General features: G+C 46.2%; 1 protein-coding gene across 1 annotated transcript in view; it reads left to right on the top strand.

Annotated features, from left to right (window-relative positions):
* PREP (prolyl endopeptidase) overlaps nt 1–20,754 on the top strand; it is a 142,921-nt gene that overhangs the window by 2,761 nt on the left and 119,406 nt on the right. Inside the window, exons 2-6 of the mRNA XM_069726297.1 lie at nt 453–527; nt 4,979–5,112; nt 17,306–17,436; nt 18,499–18,708; nt 20,088–20,209. Of these exons, the coding sequence (XP_069582398.1) occupies nt 453–527; nt 4,979–5,112; nt 17,306–17,436; nt 18,499–18,708; nt 20,088–20,209 (672 nt within the window). The remainder of the gene's footprint in view (nt 1–452; nt 528–4,978; nt 5,113–17,305; nt 17,437–18,498; nt 18,709–20,087; nt 20,210–20,754) is intronic.

Genomic DNA, 20,754 nt, shown 5'->3' on the forward strand with positions numbered 1-20,754 from the left:
CTGATTAGCAACTTGCTGATAATGCACAGTGTACACAGGAAGCTGCCAATTAGGGGCATCGTTGGGGTCATACAGAGCTCAGCATTCAGAGAGCAGCTACATGTACAGCAGGGAAAACGGGGATTGTATCAACACTTCAGCAATCAGTCATGCAAGTGATACATGACTGGAATCAGGCTCTCTGCCACTAGATCTTGCTACTCTCAGATTCCATAGCAAAAACCTGCAGACAGATTTCCTTTGTAGGCTTGATGCATATTTTTTTTTTCCCATATCAAACAATAGAAGTCTCATTGAAACCATGGCTTTGGTGCTCCTCGCTTGTGTCACTTGTCGGCTGTGCATTATTCTGCTGGTTTAGGTTATTACAACGTGTTTGCAGAGCTTTCCTATTTCACTACCCCAACAGATGTATGCTGCTTGTGTTGATATTGTCCTTGTGTGTTTTGCAGATAGATGACTATCATGGAATTAAGGTATCTGATCCGTACAAGTGGTTGGAAGATCCAGACAGTGAGGAGACAAAGGTATTTCTTTTACTACATACCCCTGAAGATGTTGAAGGGTTTAACCCCATCCCGACATATGACGAACAGTTACTTCATACGTCGGATTCATCACTTTGATTAGAATTCACACACCAGGCCTGCATATTTCCCGGCAGATGATGGCTGAATTATTCAGCCATCATCTGCTTTTAACAGCCGTGGGTGAGTATGGTGCTGCCGATGGCTGTTAACATGTTAAATGCCATTATCAATCTCTGACAGCGACATCTAACATGCGCCGGCGGTGGTGTGTGTCATTCCACACGCCCGTGACGTGATCATGGGTTACCATGACAGCCGTGTATGTCCATACTTGTAATCACGATTCTACTGTGAAAGCCGGTGAGCCCACATCTTTCCGGGGACATGGCAGCTGTTTTGAACAGCTGACGTGTGCTTGGAATAGCCGTGGGTGGAATCATGATCCACCTGCGGTATTAACCCGTTAAATGCCGCTGTCAAAGGAGGCCCTGCCTGCCAAGGTAGGGTTGAGAAGGCCCTGCATGCCAAGGTAGGGGTGAGGAGGCCCTGCATGCCGGGGTAGGGGTGAGGGGGCCCTGCATGCCGGGGTAGGGGTGAGGGGGCCCTGCATGCCGGGGTAGGGGTGAGGGGGCCCTGCATGCCGGGGTAGGGGTGAGGGGGCCCTGCATGCCGGGGTAGGGGTGAGGGGGCCCTGCATGCCGGGGTAGGGGTGAGGGGGTCCTGCATGCCGGGGTAGGGGTGAGGGGGCTCTGCATGCCGGGGTAGGGGTGAGGGGGCCGTGCATGCCGGGGTAGGGGTGAGGGGGCCGTGCATGCCGGGGTAGGGGTGAGGGGGCCCTGCATGCCGGGGTAGGGGTGAGGGGGCTCTGCATGCCGGGGTAAGGGTGAGAGGGATCCTGCATGCCGGGGTAGGGGTGAGGGGGTCCTGCTTGTCGGGGTAAGGGTGAGGGGGATCCTGCATGCAGGGGTAGGGGTGAGGGGGATCCTGCATGCCGGGGTAGGGGTGAGGGGGCTCTGCATGCCGGGGTAAGGGTGAGAGGGATCCTGCATGCCAGGGTAGGGGTGGGGGGGTCCTGCTTGTCGGGGTAGGGGTGAGGGGGATCCTGCATGCTGGGGTAGGGGTGAGGGGGCCGTGCATGCTGGGGTAAGGGTGAGGGGGGATCCTGCATGCCGGGGTAGGGGTGAGGGGGCTCTGCATGCCGGGGCAGGGGTGAGGGGGATCCTGCATGCCGGGGTAGGGGTGAGGGGGATCCTGCATGCCGGGGTAGGGGTGAGGGGGCCGTGCATGCTGGGGTAAGGGTGAGGGGGGGATCCTGCATGCCGGGGTAGGGGTGAGGGGGATCCTGCATGTAGGGGTGAAGGGGATCCTGGATGCCGGGGTAGGGGTGAGGGGGCTCTGCATGCCGGGGTAGGGATGAGAAGGCCCTGCCTGCCAAGGTGGGTAGTACAGAATTGACCACATTTTTTGCATCAATTTTTTTTTTTCAAATCTCTAAAACCTAGGTGCGTCTTATAGTCCAAAAAAATACAGGACTTAAAAAATACTGTGACGGTAAAAGACGGACAGCTTAGCCTATAAGTACTGTTTGAGCAGGTCAATGCACTGCCGAGAACAGTGATGTTTTGTGCAAACCACGGTGAACTTCCATTTTGCTTGTTTGTCGAGTGATCAGTAGCTTGTTTAGACAGCACAATTATCGTGAAATGAACGTTTCTAGAAATGCTCGTTTACAATAATCTTGTAGTGTAAATAGACCTTAAACTGCATCTGTCAATAGGATCAACCTTCCTAAGCCGTCTATATGGGCATGTAAGTCATAGGAACGATACCTTGATATCTGTCTCTAATTCAATGTTTTATTCCAGAGAAATCCATGTTTTTCTTACATGTAAATGAGCTTCTGTATGTGGATCTGCCTCCAGAGCTTATTTTAAATGGAAGGGGGAGTTACCAGTGTGAGGTGTAATGGCCGCTCTCTGCTCTCCTGATCCCACTGCAGAGCTGTGTGTGATTATCACTGACTTCTGCAAGTTCCTTGCAGTTTCAGCTTCCATCTCACAGGCAGACAGGGTTCCGATACAGCAGAGCTCTGAGAGTTGCAGTAAGTGGATTTGTAAGGAGGCAAAGTTCAGTTTCACTGCTCTGTGTTATTTACATGTCTGACGTTGCTTACGCACCTTTAAGGTATAATAAGCTCTGGATGCAGATTCTCCTGCAGATCAGTGTCCGGAACAGCTCATTTACATATAAGAAAAACATACTGTATTTTTCGGACTATAAGACACACTTTTCCCCAAAAAATTTTTTGGGGAAAATGGGGGTGCATCTTATAGTCGAACTATACTTCCAAAATACTGTGGCAGCGGTCCCGGTCCGACGCTGCAGAGCGACGCAGCCTCTCTTCCCAGGCTGGTGCGGCGGTCTGGCTCTGTGGTGCGGCGTGGGGGCTCCACCGGCATTTTCTGAAAACCCGGAGTCCCCCGCAGATCCATTTCTGTGATGCTGTGGCCTTCGGGAAAATGGCCGCCAGGGGCAGTGCAAGCTCAAATTGAGATCTCGTCCCGAGAACTCGGGAACCCAGAAAACCACCGCAGCACCAGCCTGGGATGGGATTTACTGGAGGCCACAGCACCTGCCTGGATCACTGAACAACCCCTGTGACCACGTTCCCCTGTGACCATTCAACCTGTGCCGATTTCCTTCCCCCGGTAAGGCTACTTTCACACTAGCGTTTTTTGCAATACGTCACAATGCGTCGTTTATGGGAAAAAACGCATCATGCAAAGTTGTTTGCAGGATGCGTTTTTGCCCCATAGATTAACATTAGCGACGCACTGCGACGCATTGCCACACGTCGCAACCGTCGTGCAACGGTTGCGCCGTGTTGTGGCGGACCGCCGGGAGCAAAAAACGCTACATGTAACGTTTTTTTCTGCCGACGGACTGCTTTTTCCGACCGTGCATGCGCGGCCGGAACTCCTCCCCCACCTCCCCGCACCTCACAATGGGGCAGCGGATGCCATGAAAATCTGCATCCGCTGCACCCGTTGTGCGGCGCAAACAACGCTAGCGTCGGTAACCTCGGCCCGACGCACTGCGACGGGCCGAGCCCGACGCTAGTGTGAAAGTAGCCTTAGCTGATTTCAAACTGAAAGACCGACCCCCATTTGACACATTATTTTATTTTCTCCTTTTTTCTTTCTGAAAATTTGGGGTGCATCTTATTGTCCGGTGCGTCTTATAGTCCGAAAAATACGGTAGATTTCTCTGAAATAAGGCATCGGATCTCAGATATCAAGGTATCGTTTTATTCAACTTCTTATGAGCTTCATGTCCATATAAATGACTTAGTAGGTTTGATCCTAATGATAGATTCCTTTTAATTTGCTGGGAAACATGGTACTATGACCCTGCACATTTTATTTTGCGCCTAATTTTTATAAATAGTGCATACAGTTCGCATATTTTGTGTCTTTATTTTTTCTGTTAACCTTATTTGCGACTTTTTAGTTCAAAATGTTGCACATTTCTCAAAATGTGACAAAATTGCACAACCCTTTTTAGCATACATAAAAATATTCTGGGGGGGGGACTGGAGTATATTTCCAAAAATGTTGCAATTTTTTGAGAAGTCGCAAATGATGAATCGGATGAAAAAATTGTGAACTAAAAAAAAAAGAAGTGTAAATGAAAAGATGAATATGACGCAAATGAAAAACAGGTGAAAAATTCACAAAAGTAGACAAAAAAGGGCATAAAAGCAATGAACAATTTGCCCCCAATGTATAGCCTGCAGCATCACCACAAGAGAACCTTACAAAATCTCCTTGAGGTTTCAATGCTTCATTAAAGGGAACCTGTCATGTGAAAAAACGCTACTAAGCTGTCGCTATGTGGTTGATCTGCAGGTTAATGGCATTCTGAACCCGCCCGGTGCCCGCACTTTGAGCAGCGTTCGGGTTTCGGTCACCGCCCTGTGTATTGAAAGCGGCATCTGTAACCATGCTCTCGACACGGACTGACAGCTGGCAGTGCCGGGGGCGAGGTTGCCGCTGCCGCTCTTTATTCACAGAGCGCTGACTGAAACCTGATCGCTGGCGGGAGGAAGTGCGGGCGCCGGTGAGAACACTATTAACATGCAGATTAACCCCATATCTGCAGGTTAATAGCGTTTTTTCACGTGACAGGTTCCCTTTAAATTCAGATTCTAGAGATGTGTTGAAATGTCAGTGCTGCTTTCCCCATAGAGGACAACAGAGAAAACTTGGGAATGAGATCACTGTTCTCATCACTCACGAGGCGAAAGAATGACTTCTTGCCGATATCATTGCAGAAACCTGCCGCGTGTACTCGCCAGCCCCATTTCTTACTTGCATATTAATTTTGTGCCTCTCTTATGATAGCGCAGAAGTTTACTAAGCTGACATGATGTTTCTTTTTATTTCCAGGCCTTTGTGGAAGCTCAGAACAAACTTACAATGCCATTTCTTGAACAATGCCCCATCAGGCGTCTATTCAAAGAACGGATGACAGAGCTGTATGACTTTCCCAAATATAGCTGTCATTTCAAGAAAGGGGAGAGGTAATTAGGACATATTTATTAGTGACCACTAGACTTAGGAAAACTGATTATTTTCTACCACTTTCTGGGCAAGCACAGTAGTGTTTTTTGTCTATTAGAGGGACCATTTACCCTGTAAAAAGTTGCAGAAATTTGATTTGATGGATGGAATGGCGTTTTTGGCATTTGTTGCCTCATATATGCGCCAGATGTATCACATTTGGAAACAACATACAGACAAACTGAAAATTAACAGTCAAACTAAACTTATTAAAATTGTCTTTAAAGCCTGGAATAAATTGACACAGAAATGCACAGCCGATTTACTCTATTTTCTAACACATCTATACTTTCCGCTTTTACTGACTCCCCCCAAAAATAAAGCTTCTTGCCATATTGTTTGACCAGATTTGAATTCAGCACCCTCAAATTAGTCTAAAACTGTTCTTAAAGTCCATGCCAGAATTTTTTTTTTGTAGACCAGTGTAATTATTGATGTGAATCTTCCTATTCATTTGAGGACCCGTGGAAGCGCGGTAGCGCGAAACGGCCGTTGTCCGTCTGTTTTTTCACGTTCTCCCCGACTGAGGCTATGCATGTCCCAATAAAGGATTGTTTTTATCAGGATCAGCGAGTGCATTCCATTTTTTCTTTTGTGTTGGACTGTGAATGTGGCTTTTTGGAATTTGCACCCGAGTTTCCTGTTTTTGTGAGGGGCGCTGTAAGCTTAACAGCTGACGATGGCTTAAAGGGACTCTGTCACCTGAATTTGGAGGGAACAATCTTCAGCCATGGAGGCGGGGTTTTTGGGTGTTTGATTCACCCTTTCCTTACCCGCTGGCTGCATGCTGGCTGCAATATTGGATTGAAGTTCATTCTCTGTCCTCCGTAGTACATGCCTGCACAAGGCAATCTTGCCTTGCGCAGGCGTGTACTATGTAGGACAGAGAATGAACTTCAATCCAATATTGCAGCCAGCATGCAGCCAGCGGGTAAGGAAAGGGTGAATCAAACACCCAAAAACCCCGCCTCCATGGCTGAAGATTGTTCCCTCCAAATTCAGGTGACAGTGTCCCTTTAAGGCATGTGGATCGCAACACTGCAGTGGTGCGGATGTGCTATTTCTCTGCTTTTTATACATATATTTGGTATCGCCGCGTTCACAATCGCCTAATATATCAATATAAAAAAAAAGAACCTGATTTCTAAACGGCGTAATGAGTAAAAAATTCAAAAAGCCAGAATTACGTTTCTTTGGTCGCCACAACATTGATTTAAAATGCAATAACGGGCGATCAAAAGATCGTATCTGCACCAAGAAGTCAGCCCGGCACGCAAAAAATAAGCCCTCACCCAACCTGAGATCATGGAAAATGGAGACGCTACTGGTCTTGGAAAACAACGCAATTATTATTTTTTTTTTTTACAATTTTTTTTTTTCACCACTTAAAAAAGAACCTATACATGTTTGGTGTCTATGAAGTCGTAATGACCTGGAGAATCATAATGGCAGGTCAGTTTTAGCATTTGGTGACCATGGTAAAAGAAAAAAACTAAACAGTTGTGGAATTGCACGTTTTTTTAAATTTCACCGCACTTGGAATTTTTTCCCGACATGGTTTTACATGGTGTCGTTCAAAATTACAATTTGTCCCCCAAAAAATAAACCCTCATATGGTCATATTGACAGAAAAATAAAAAAGTCATAGCTCTGGGAAGAAGGGGAGCGAAAAACAGAAGCGCAAAAACAAAACAGGGCTCCGTCATGAAGGGGTTAACTGTATGCATGAATCATTAAATCCATAATTTAAAAAAAAAAATTTGTGAGTTTAACATTCCAGCGAAATGTTATAAGAACCACGTTACAATGTATGGATGACTAATTGAATCCCTAAAAAGGTTTTGAAAGGGGTTTTGTAAGTTTTTAATATAAAAGCAAAATGTAACATGAAGCACGTTACAGTGTATGGATGAATCCTTGAATCAATAAACATTTTTTTTCAAGGTTTTTGGGGATTTTTATATAACACCGAAATGTAACAGCATGTAAAAATGTATGTATGAGTAACTGAATATAGATAACTTTCTCACTGCCTTTTTCTTTCTCACCTCATTGGGGGACACAGGTAACCATGGGTGTATGCTGCTGTCACTAGGAGGCTGACACTATGCAAATAAAGAAGAAGTAACTCCTCCCCGGCAGTATACACCCTCCGACAGGCACCAGGCAACTCAGTTTTTGCTTAGTGTCTGTAGGAGGCGGACCTGGATCTTACACCAGATCCGCATTTCTTTTACAGGGATTTGTTGTGTTTATTAACCTTTTCCCCTTTCTTTTTCAGACTCTTTTCTTCAGGGTAACAGGGTGCAGTTTTCTCACCCTGTTTTCCCCATATTGAGCGACCAAGAGAGCAGTGTGGTATCACCCACATCGCACCCTCTCGGACCCGCTGGGCAGGACCTTGTCCCCAATCATCCATTCGGGTGTTCAGGGTGACCTTCTTCCTCGGTGGCCAGTCCTGCCCGTTTCCCCTCCTCATCCCTCTCCTCGGAGTGGGCTGAGAGGAAGACAGCGGTCACTTCCATTGACCCTATTCCCCTGTCTTCTGCGCCGGAGAGTTTGTGGCGCGGGAAGGAGGACTTCTTCCAGGACTCTCTAGTCTACAAGGGATCCTGATGGTTCCTCATCTCCAGGTAAGGGATCTTCAATCAACAAAGCCCCCCTTCTCTCCCTCACCCTGCCCGGCAGCGATCTCTGTATAGCTTACCAGGCTTTCCCTGTGATAGGAGAGAGGGTCGTATTTTCAGGCGCTGGGACACGCTAAACCGCGAGGAAAGGCTTCACATAACGCCGGCATTCTTTCCCTCCTTTTTATTTAAACTTGCAGGCGCCTGCCGCCTGCTTCCCCCTTCAGCGCTTGTGCCCGCCTACAGCGTTGCGCTGTCTCAGCGCTTTTTTTACCGCTTCCTGCTCCCTGTCGGCGTCTGCTCACCACGTGGGACAGAAGATTTTCGGGGGAACACATGCACCTTGTTTCCTAATGGTCCGAGTCTCCTAAGGTCGACCCGCCCGTCTCCAGGCTATCCTCGCAGACGGTTCTGTCTATCCCGGACGCGGCTTCCCTTAAGGACCCCACGGACAGGCAAATCGAGGCATTAGCAAAATCGGCATTTGAGGCTTCCGGAGCCTCTCTCTGCTCTAGTTTCACCTCGTCCTGGATAGCCAAGGCTGTGTCAGCCTGGGCCAAAACCCTGCGCGGGGGCATTTTGGCCTCTGCTCCTGCTGAGGAACTGTCTGAATTGGCGGATCAGATTTCTCTTGCGGGAAAATACCTCATGAATGCCTCCCTTGATGCAGCGGCCTGCTCCACCAGGGCTAACAGCAACATTGTGGCCATTCGCCGGATTTTCTGGCTAAAGGAGTGGAACGCTGACCCCCGCTTCTAAAAAAATCTCTCACTGGTCTGCCCTTCCAGGGTTCTAGACTCTTCGGCACGCAGCTGGATCAAATGATCTCGGCTGCTACGGGTGGTAAGAGTACCTCCTTACCCCATTCCAAGCCGAAACATCCCTCCAACCCTTTCGTCCCTTTAGGTTTTTCGCCTCCTCAGGAAACCCCAACCAGGACCGTTCTTCCTTGCAAGAAGACCGAAGAAAGCCTTCTTTCAGGCCTCCACCGCGCTGGAGAGCTAAGAGCCACCTCGCAAGACCATCTGGATCTCGGGACCACAGGTCCTCTAATAAATGATGGGTCGCCCCCACCTGGAAATCCCTCTAGGGTGGGAGGCCGACGTCTCCTGTTCTCAGAGGTGTGGCTATCGGTAGTCGACGACGCCTGGGTCAGGGAGATCGTCACTTCGGGCTACAAGATAGAATTTTCTTCGCCCCCAGGAAGACATTTCCTGCTCTCTCGTCCTCCCAAACAGCTCTCCCACCTCTCAGAACTTTTCCAGGCCGTCGAGTCGCTCCTCGCCTCAGGAGTCGTAGTTCCGGTGCCTCATCGCGAGCGGTTTTTGGGTTTTTACTCAAACCTGTTCGTGGTTCCAAAAAAGGACGGTTCTCTCCGTACAATTTTGGATCTCAAGCGGCTGAACCGCCATCTCCTGATTCGGCGTTTCAGGATGGAATCTCTACGCTCGGTGATCGCGTCCATGGAACCGGGAGAGTTTCTGTGTTCCGTGGATATCCGAGATGCGTACCTTCACGTCCCTATTTGCGTACGACATCAGAGATTCCTCCGGTTCGCGATCCAGGGTCATCACTATCAGTTCACGGCCCTCCCTTTCGGTCTGGCGTCTGCGCCCAGGGTCTTTACGAAGGTCATAGCAGCTGTCATGGCCATCCTACGTTCAAAGGGGATTCTGGTAATCCCATACCTCGACGACCTCTTGATCAAGGGTCCGTCCCGTCGGGATTGCAGCCAGAGCCTCCAGCTCTGGACACGCTTCTTCGCCTCGGCTGGATAATCAATTACCAGAAGTCTTCCCTGATTCCATCTCAGCGGCTGGAGTTCCTGGGCATGGAATTCGACACCTCTCAGGCTCAGGTCTTTCTTCCCAAAGAGAAGTTCCTTTCTCTTCGTCGGGGCATCAGGGCACTAAAGAGCCCGAATCCTCTGTCTCTGCCTTGCCATGAGGGTTCTGGGAAAGATGGTCGCCTCCATGAAAGCGGTCCCCTATGCCCAGTTCCACTCTCGTCCCCTCCAGCTGGCCCTTCTGTCGGCCTGGGACAGGAATCCACTTTCCCTGGATCGCCCGTTTCGCCTCTCCCCCAGAAACAGTCTCTCTTGGTGGACGCTGTCCACCTCCATTCTGCGCGGGAGGTCATTTCTCCCTCCCCGATGGCAGATGATCACCACCGACGCCAGTCTCCAAGGTTGGGGAGCAGTTTTTCTCCACCTCACGGTCCAGGGCCGCTGGACTGCTCAGGAGGCGCGCCTCCCTATCAACCTCTTGGAAATGAGAGCCATATTCCTAGCCCTCATCCACTGGGAGTCTCTCCTTTCAGGGAAACCGGTCCGCATTGTCGGACAACGCCACGGCCGTGGCTTACATAAACCATCAGGGAGGGACTCGCAGCACACAAGTCATGGCGGAAGTGGCAAAAATTCTGCGTTGGGCGGAGGATCGCGTTCCCTCTCTGTCAGCCGTCCACATCCCAGGGGTGGACAATTGGGAAGCCGACTTTCTCAGTCACCAGGGCATCGTGGCGGGCAAGTGGTCTCTTCTCCCCTTAATCTTCAGCCAGATTTGCCAGCGGTGGGGCGTCCCAGACGTCGACTTGATGGCTTCCTGGGCAAATAACAAGGTTCCCCAGTACGTCTCCAGCTCTCGGGATCCGATGGCCGTCGGATGCGACGCACTCGTGATCGTGGACTCAGTTCCAGATGCCCTATCTGTTCCCACTCCTCCCCTTGATCCCAAGGGTCATAAAAAAGATCAAGACAGAAGGGGTCCCCGCACTCTTAGTAGCTCCAGATTGGCCTCGCAGGGCCTGGTATACGGAACTGGTGAACATGCTATTGGACGTTCTGTGGAGGCTTCCGGATCGTCCGGACCTTCTTTCGCAGGGGCCCCTCTTCCACACAAATTCTCGGTCTCTTAATTTAATGGTATGGCCGTTGAGGCTGCGGTCTTGAAGGACGCGGGTTTTTCTCATAGCGTCATCCAGACTATGATAAGGGCGAGAAAACCGGCTTCCTCGCGTATTTATCACAGGTGTTGGAAGCCCTTTTTCCGGTAGTGTCAGGACAACAATCTGTTTCCTATGACCTTTTCCCTTCCATCTCTTCTCAGTTTCCTTCAAGCGGGTCTAGATTCGGGTCTTTCCCTTCTTGGCACCTTGAAGGGTCAGATTTCCGCTCTGTCCATTCTTTTTCAAAGAGACCTGGCCTCCCTGCCTCAGGTGCGGACCTTCATCCAGGGGGTCGCTCATATAGCTCCCCCTTATCGTCCTCCTGTCGAGCCTTGGGGCCTCAACCTCGTTTTGGACGCCCTCCAGTGTGCGCCCTTTGAACCGATTGAGGACATTTCCTTCTCGTTTCTATCCTGGAAGGTGGCCTTTTTGGTCGCCATCACCTCCATTAGAAGAGTGTCTGAGCTGGCGGCCTTATCCTGACGTTCTCCCTTTCTAGTCCTGCATCAGGACAAAGTGGTTCTTCGTCCGGTTCCTTCCTTTCTACCAAAGGTGGTTTCGGCTTTTCATATCAATGAGGACATTGTCCTCCCTTCCTTGTGCCCTTCCCCGGTTCATCCCTTGGAGAAATCTCTTCACAAGTTGGATGTGGTCAGGGCTATCCGAATTTATCTCACTAGAACTGCCTCTTTTCGTCAGGCCGATTCTCTGTTCATCGTCTCGGAAGGGAGGCGAAAGGGGCTCCCCGCCTCCAAGTCCACAATTGCTCGTTGGATCCGTTCGGCTGTTCTGGAGGCATACCGTGTTCAAGACAAACGGCCTCTGTCGGGAGTGAGGGCTCACTCTACCCGGGCTGTGGGAGCTTCCTGGGCAGTTCGTCACCAAGCTTCAGCCTCGCAGGTTTGCAAGGCCACAACGTGGTCATCCATTCACACCTTTGTCAAATTCTACAAGGTGCATACTCAGGCTTCTGCGGACGCGAGCCTGGGTAGGAGGATACTGCAGGCGGCGGTTTCTGACCGGCCGACCTAACTCCTCTTTTTCTGCAGAATATCCCACCTTAGGGAATGCTTTTGGACGTCCCATGGTTACCTGTGTCCCCCAATGAGGCGAGAAAGAAAGAGGGATTTTTGGTTCTTACCGTAAAATCTCTTTCTTGGAGCCTTCATTGGGGGACACAGCACCTTCCCTTGAAGTTGTACCGTGTTGGCTAACGTGCCGTTATTGTGGGTTGGTACATAGGTTGAGTTTTATATTACCTGTTCCTACTACTGCTTTTGCACCAACTGAGTTGCCTGGTGCCTGTCGGAGGGTGTATACGCCGGGGAGGAGTTACTTCTTCTTTATTTGCATAGTGTCAGCCTCCTAGTGACAATAGCATACACCCATGGTTACCTGTGTCCCACAATGAAGGCTCCAAGAAAGAGATTTTACGGTAAGAACCAAAAATCCCTCTTTTTGTAGTGTTTTATGTATACAACTGAAATGTACCCAAGAAACGTAATACTATATGGATCAGCAATATAATACTGAAAAAAAGTGACAACTTGTTTTGAGGGTTATGTACCCATGAGCATGTAATACTCTATGGATGAGCAATATAATACTGGAACATTTTTGAACAATTCTTTTAGAGGGCTAGTTACCTCCGAAATGCACCCAAGAAGATGTAATGCTCTATGGATGAGCAGTATAATAGCAATAAAAAAATTTTACCAGTTTTTGGGAGGGTTAGATACTACAGAACTGTACCCAAGAAGAAGACGTAAGTCTATGGATGAGTAATTGAATCCAGGTAAATTTTTGAACTTTTTTTGAGTGTTATGTATCACAGAAATGTATCGCAGACCACGGAATAGTATATGGGTGAGAAATGTAACCCAGAACACATTTTTTTAAATTTAGTTTGACATACCACATAATGTACCAATAGCCGTGTTAAAAGTGCAAAGCAAGTAAAAAAAAATAAGGAGAGTAATACTGTAGTCTTCTTCAGCTGTCGTCTTCTTCTTCTCCTTCTCCTTCCTTGGGAGGCTGGGGAGACTGCCTCCACCTGCTCCCTGCAGCTCGAATCCCAGGTGCCTGTGCTGTAAGTGACCCGGCTTCCTTAAGTCCTGGAGCCCCCAACATATAAAAATGGGCAACAGACCCCTGTGTCACCTTCAACATCGGCTGCTTCCACATAGATCATACTATCTTTCGGGATCCTATCCGGGGAGGTCGTAGCCCTGTCTCAAGCCACCTCAAGGAGCCTCTCCCAGGCCCGTTCATTTCTCAAAAAGGGTTCATCCCAGCGACGTTGCCCCTCCCTTTTGAGAAATTTGACCCTGGTTCTAGCCATCAGCTCTTGCAGCCTTCGAGACAAGTGTTCCATCTCTACTTCCCAGTGGTTGAACGAGATGTGATGACTTGTCGCAAACTCTTCAATCGCCCCCTTCTCCGTTGGCGGTCGAAAGTAATGACTACCCCCAGGGGGATGTCAACGCTCGGTGCCGTGCGGCTAGCGGGTCTGATAACATTTCTCCAGACCTGATCCTGCTCGCCTTCTTGATTCTTCTGATCAGCCTAGGCCCCGCAATCCGCTCACCAGTTCGTGGAACCTGGCTCTCCCGGCCACAAGAACCCCAGCGGTAAAGGATGCATCCTGGGTTCAGGCCTTGGTGGTTCCAGGTAATCTGCCAGATCCGGACCACAAGCTTCTGCCACCTCTTCTATTGCACCAGCACCCTCTGGCTCCAATATTCATCTAGTCTCTCACTTGGGAGTCTCGCCTTGTTCTGCCATCTTTGCCGCCTACTATCCCAGACCACGAAATACTGTATGGCTGAGAAATTTAACTTGGAAATTTTTTCATGCTTTTTTTGGAATGTTGGATATCACAAAAATGTACCCTAGGGCATAAAATACTTTATGGGTGAGTAATTTAGTCCAGAAAAAAAATCAACACTTTTTTGGATTGTTACATAACACAAAAATGTACTACAAAGCAGATAATACTTGATGGATCACACAAGGTGTTCAATTTTTTCACGCAAAAGAAAAATTAAATGCCGCAGCTGTACATTTTGAAAGGGACTGTACAGCCCTAATTCCTGTCTACAGACTTTATTCTGCCACTGTTTCTGCTCCTGAAACTCTCTCCCTCCCATTACTAAATGAAGAATGCATTTGATCCAAACGTGAAAGCAGTTGATTAGCCCTTAGAATGACTGTTGGTATGGTGGTTCAGTTTCAGCACCAGTATCAACACTACAGGACTCTGATTTGTTATACTTTGCACACAGGCCTGGACAAGCACTCTCTCCCTACAAAATGAAGATTCACAGGGCTGTGCAATGGTGTCATTGTGCCGATCCGGGCGCTGCCTGTTCTTTTAGCACCCCTGATGATGCCACACGGCCAGCCAATCACAGTAATGCCACAAACCAAGATGGCTGTGGCATTACGGTAACACACAGGCAATGCCCGCATACTTATTGGCTCAGTAACGGGCTCCAAACATGCGGGTCGGGGATTCGAGTTTTACATCGAGCACCACCCAATGTTCGCCAAGTAACGATTACATTCGAGTACCCAGATACTCGAGTGATCCCATCGAGCACGTTCGCTCACCCCTAATAAAAACACATTGCTTATAGAGCAACATGGTAAAACCATTAGTGTCCACAGACATATGTTAGCTCTTTATTGTCTGGTTACTATTTAAAGAAGTACTCCTATTAAGATAAATATTTTTCATACATTTCATACAATATTTTTTAAACATCTAATAAGCTTCTCTATTCATTTTTATGAAGGAGAATGTTTAAAGTACAGTTGATATAAAAAGTATTTTTCCATTTATGATGTCTTCTATAATATGTACAAGTCGAAGAAAAAAAAATTAAACCAATACTTCTTTGAAGTTCCCTTTGAATTTATGACAGAATTCAGTCTTTTTGGGTAGACGTCTATATGCATAGCACATCTAGAATTGGTAATCTTTGCCCACTATTCCTTGTAGTAGCGCTCCAAATCTGTCAGATTGCTAAAACGCATCCTGTGTCCCGCTCTTTCATGTCACCCACAAATTTTCAATTTGATTTTGGTCTCGTCTCTGGCTGGACCATCGCAAAACCTTAATCTTCTTCTGTCAAAACCATTATTTTCTTCATTTGTAGGTATGCTCATTGTCATGCTGAAAGGTGAAATTCTGCTTTTTCTTCAGTTATTTAGCATAGGCCACAAGGATTTGTTGCAAAATTGACTAAAGCCCCAATTCCAGCTCCTGAAAATCAGCCCAAAACACAATTTTGCCTCCACCATGCTTCACTGTGGGTGTAGTGTTTTTTTGGTGATGCACAATGTTGACTTTGCACCAAACATACTTTTTGGAATTCTGGACAAAATGTTCTCATCAGACTATAAGACCACTTGAACACAGAGTATTTGGTGAGTTTTTTACATGAATAGTTGTAAGCCAAATCCCGGAGTGGGTAAAAAGTGCAGAAGTGGTGCACATGTTTCTATTATACTTTTCCGTTTATTGTTCCTCTTCTGGTTTTGACTTACAAATACTGAAGTAAAAAGCTCACCAAATACTCAACGTGTGCACGTGGCTTAACGCGTTCTCCCACATGCTTATTGCAGATTTAATGTAGGTTTTGGCAAAATGTTGTCGGCCCGGGATGATTTTTTGTTTTTCTTTTTTGTAAGGAGTGGCTTTTGTCTTGCCACTTTACCCCACAAGCCAGACATATGAAGAATATGGGAGATTGTTGTCACATGTCGTGCCCAACAGTGCTTGCCAGAAATTCCATCAGCTCCTTTAGTGTTGCTGCAGGCCTCTTGGATCAATTTTTTTTTTCTTGTCTTTACATCAATATTTGAGGGATGTACAGTTCTAGGTAATGTCACTGTAGTGCCAAAGTTAAGCCACTTCTTGATGAGTCTTCAATATTCCATAGCATATCTAATGCCTTGGAAAAAAAGGTCACCCTTCTCCTGACTAATAACCTCAATGACAATAAATCGAGAGAATCCCCAAAACAATTTAAAAATTGATTCACTGATTTTGATATTAAGGGTCTGTTAAAATATAAAATATCCTTTAAAAAGGTTCAAGCATTACAAAAACAAAGCATATATACACCATAATTTGTACAAACAGGTGAGAATAGTAGTAGGTAGTAGGTAATTTCCCAACAATAAAAACTGATCTATCTTTTCTTCCGAAAATATGGAGCCTAAGTATTACGGTAATTCCTTTCAGGGCAATTTAATATAGGGTATATAAGACTATCTTCAATGCACTTAGTAGTATGATGCCACTTATCATTTAATCCCACAAATGTAAAAATAAACCCATAACGGTAAAATAAAGTGTATAGGGGGGCTTTCAGTGGGAGACCATATACAGTATATCGAATACATTTAATGGTCCAACATTGACTGTAGTTTACTCCCACTAGTGTCAGTCTATTCCCCATCAGGGAGATGTAAAATATATAGGTCTATTTTCAGTATCAAACCATGGATCCAGTGTAATTGCTAGTACAATGCTGATAATGCTGATAATGCTGATAATGAATTCCCCAGGTTTACGTGTTATTCAATGAGTGATGTTAAGGCTCAAGCATTAGGTGCATATATATTATTGTATAGACCCTGAGACGTCTCTCAATAAACAATGTAATAACTCAACCCTAAGTGCGGGATATATTCTTGCATAAGCCCTGAGGATACTAATAGAGCAAATACCGTAGTTCCTAAAATGCAACATATGTTATTGCACAAGCCCTAAGCACGATTTAATCCTGAATAGGAAACAACACTAACTGTTAATAACTACCTGTCTACTCTATCTAAAAAGCCGAAGCCCATACTTAGGCTCCATTTCAAGGTAGCTCCTTTCTGTTGGGAAATGACCTAGTACTATTCTCAGCCATTTGTACAAATTACGGTGTAATATATGTTTTGTTTTTGTAATGTGCAATCTTTTTTTAAAGGCTATTTTAATAAAAGTTATATATTAACTTCTTCTGACTAATACCTTTGAACAATGATATCCCTTTGCTGTGTTGTAAGCTGTTTACGGACCTTGGATTTTACTGTAAATTTAAATTACAACTAAGAAAATATTAGCATCAGCTAAACTTTATATGGGGTTAATTAGGATCACTGTAAATGATGGCAGCTGTGTACTGACTACTATCTAACATGAGTTTAAATGTAATTGGGTACGGTAATTCTCAACACAATCCAAGTGTTCATACTTGTGCAGCCACTTTATATTAGTTTTGTTTTTTATTTTCCCACTCCAAAATGGTTTATTTGTAAATGGATTAGGCTTTGCTATGTAATCGGAAGACCGCAGTAAATAGAGCCTGAGACACAGAGTGGAATGATGTTTCATGACAAAACCCTGGCATTTACTGGTTTGTAGACTTCAGCTGAAGATTGGAAGAACACCAGGTGGCGTCACAACATCGTATTCTAACAAGGAGTAGTATTTCATAGCACAACCTTTTTACGTAGCTTCATGTATTTCTGTTTGTATCCCTATAACACAAATAACAAGTCTTTTCCCTTCATATTTAAGGTATTTCTACTTTTACAATTCTGGCCTTCAGAATCAAAGAGTGATGTATGTTCAAAATTCTCTAGATGCTGAACCTCGGGTTTTCCTGGATCCGAATACATTTTCTGAAGATGGCACTATTGCATTGCGAGGTTAGATAACTTTTCTTTTAGATTTTGTGATGTTGCACAATTTAGTAGGTTTATGTTCATGAAATTATAAAAGGGCCTTATATATTCAGCTTACTCATTGCATGATTAAAATGTTGTCCTTTTCTAATATTGACTCTGTATCGGTTCCTCTTGATTTTCGAAATCTGTTTACCTCTACTGCCAAAAACATGTCTTGGCCTGGTGATGGGCATGCCGGTGCTTAGCTCATGACACGGCCATGCTTTGGTATATGTACTATAATTACAAAGAGTCAAGTACCTGCATGGCCATTATGTGGCCAGGACTGATTTTTATCCTATGTTGGTATTGGAATATTGTATAACTGTTAATCATACATTGAATAAGTTTTATTTGTTGAAACTGGACAACCCTTTAAAAGGTATTCACACAACCCCATACCATATCACTATCACATATCAGCTCTTCCTCGCCTGCACTGTTGAAGCTAGACGGAGCAGGCCCAATTGCTACTTCACACAAAGGTGAAAAATGTGTTTAATAGCAAACTCCTTTAACCTCTTGGGCTCATATGGACATACCAGTATGTCCGTATCAGGGTCGATGTATAAAGTGGGTTCAGGAGCTGCGCAGATACCGGCTGTGCTATACAGCCACCTTCTGCCTATAAAAGCAAGGTACTGGAGCTAGTTGGTAATCATTTAAATGCCACTGTCGGTCACTGAGAGCGTGAGCGCACATCTAAATAGCGGTGATGAAATCGTGGGGTACCGATGGGTTAACATGGCACCCAAGGGGCTACTGAAGGCCCCAATACTGTCACCTGCTATCATTTTCTTTAATAAATAGAATACAGCCATGGTTATGTATGTGGTTTTATATAACAGTTAATATAAATACTTATAATAATTATTATAACTGACAAACCTATAACTGGAGAGAAGGGGGAATAAAAAAGATGGAGAAAGGGGCGAGTGTTGACATGAAATAAAAAAATTAAAAAAAACTAGAGAAACTCTCCAGATCCCACCCAGAGCATGTTAAACTATCGAGGTAATCATTTCCAATGTTCCCTATGGCCAGGCTATGCGTTTACTGAAGATGGAGAATATTTTGCTTATGGGTTAAGTAACAGCGGCTCAGACTGGGTTACTATCAAATTCATGAGAGTCAGCAGCCAGGAGGAGCTCCCAGATGTCCTGGAAAGAGTGAAATTCAGCTGCATGTCCTGGACCCACGATGGTGTTGGGATGTTCTACAACTCGTACCCTAAGCAAGAAGGCAAAAGTGATGGTGAGTCACGCTAGCATTACTGTCTCTACACTAAGTCACAATGTAGTCATACAATTCTTCTTACCTGCATTGTTTGGCCCGTTATTCAGTCCTCTGCTTCAATACATTCTTCATTTTCCTCTCATAAGCATTTATAGGACGTTTCAGTCCCACTTATTATGTATAGTCCTGGTTAAATGGCCAAGGAAATGAAAATGTTCCCTTTTTCCTGCCGCATGATGTTACATGCGGTCAAGTGGATTGGCCTAAGAGATGATATCGGACTCTGATTTCCAACAGAATAGCCAGAATGCAGTATTGCTAATCCTCAGCATACCCTAGAAAAGTAAAAGTTTAAAAAAAAAATCACCATGGAGAGAATTCAGAAGTGGAATTAATGAACATGCTCAGATAAGGTGTTATCTGAGCATGCTCGGGGACCACCAGAGTGTCTTCGGCGTACTCGGATGTGTTCATGTCCCTGCCCATGCATGTCTCGCTACTGCTCAACAACCGCAACACATGTAGGGATTACCTAATGAACAGGCAATTCCTGCATGTGTTGCGGCTGTCGACATGCAGCCGCAGGGACTCGAACGGAGCATGCTGAAGACATTCGGTTAGCACCAGAGCATGCTCAGATAACACCTTATCCCAGCACGTTCACTCATCACTAGTCAGAAGGCGTGAAACCCTCTCATTTCTTATATTGCTGTTAATGATTGGTTGTCACGTGATTGCCAAGGGTTCTAGTAGGGGGAGGCTGCTGCTGGGTTTAACCAAAACTATGACTATTAATAAACTTTGTGCAGCCACAAATGAAAATGATAGAAATATATGTAATTGCTCCCCTCCAAAAAAACACCCACCAATCACTGTCTTATTGCTAGCCCTGCCTCAGGTATCCTAAAAGTGACATGCATTATATCAAAATGAATAGTGTATGATGACAAACACAAATAATCTTTTAGGCTAACACAGTAAGCTTACCTGAAGAGGTTACTATGAAATAAATGTTCACAAACTACAATAACAAGGAAAACTATGTCGAGTAAATGCAGTAAAAAATCACATTGCTGGCCCAACAAATAAATATGGTAGTGCATTCTAAAACCTGTACACCCAAAATCCCCTGGACCACAACTGGTTAATAACTGGTGAAAAAGACTTTGCATGTCAGAGTAGGTGCAGATCTGCATGCTATGATGGCGGAGCCCATTCTAGTTGGTGACTCGGTCCCTGGCCTGAGTTTCGTTATTCTGTTCCACACCCGGCATGGGATAGGGGAATACAATGCGCTGATGGGAGCGCTGCTTCACCCCCCCGAATAAGGCCACAGTTACATGTACGATTTTTAGGCCTTAGCAGTGTTGACATTATGGTTACTCCCTTTGCTACAGGTACAGAAACATCCACCAATGTTCATCAGAAGCTGTTTTATCATGTCATCGGAACCGACCAGTCCAAAGATATATTATGTGCTGAATTCTTAGATGAGCCGAAATGGATGGGGGGAGCGGAGGTAAGCGGAAGCCTTTTTCCTTATTTTTGATAACTGATGTGCTGAAGGGTTACCAAATGTTTAAAGACTTAAAGGGAACCTGTCACCCCCAAAATCGATGGTGAAATAAGCCCACCATCATCAGGGGCTTATTTACAGCATTCTGTAATGCTGTAGATAAGCCCCCCGATGTAACCTGAAAGATAAGAAAAAGAGGTTAGATTATACTCACCTGGGGGGGGCGGTCCCGCTGCGGTCCGGTCCGATGGGTGTCTCAGGTCCGCTCCGGCGCCTCCCATCTTCATTCCATGACGTCCTCTTCTTGTCTTCACGCTGCGGCTCCGGCGTACTTTGTCTGCCCTGTTGAGGGCAGAGCAAAGTACTGCAGTGCGCAGGCGCTGGGCCTCTGACCTTTCCGGCGCCTGCGCACTGCAGTACTTTCCTCTGCCCTCAACAGGGCAGACAAAGTACGCCTGCGCCGGAGCCGCAGCGTGAAGTCCAGAAGAGGACGTCATGGAATGAAGATGGGAGGCGCCGGACCGGACCTGAGACACCCATCGGAGCAG

Source organism: Ranitomeya imitator, chromosome 5, assembly GCF_032444005.1.
Source record: "Ranitomeya imitator isolate aRanImi1 chromosome 5, aRanImi1.pri, whole genome shotgun sequence".
NCBI lineage: Eukaryota > Metazoa > Chordata > Amphibia > Anura > Dendrobatidae > Ranitomeya > Ranitomeya imitator.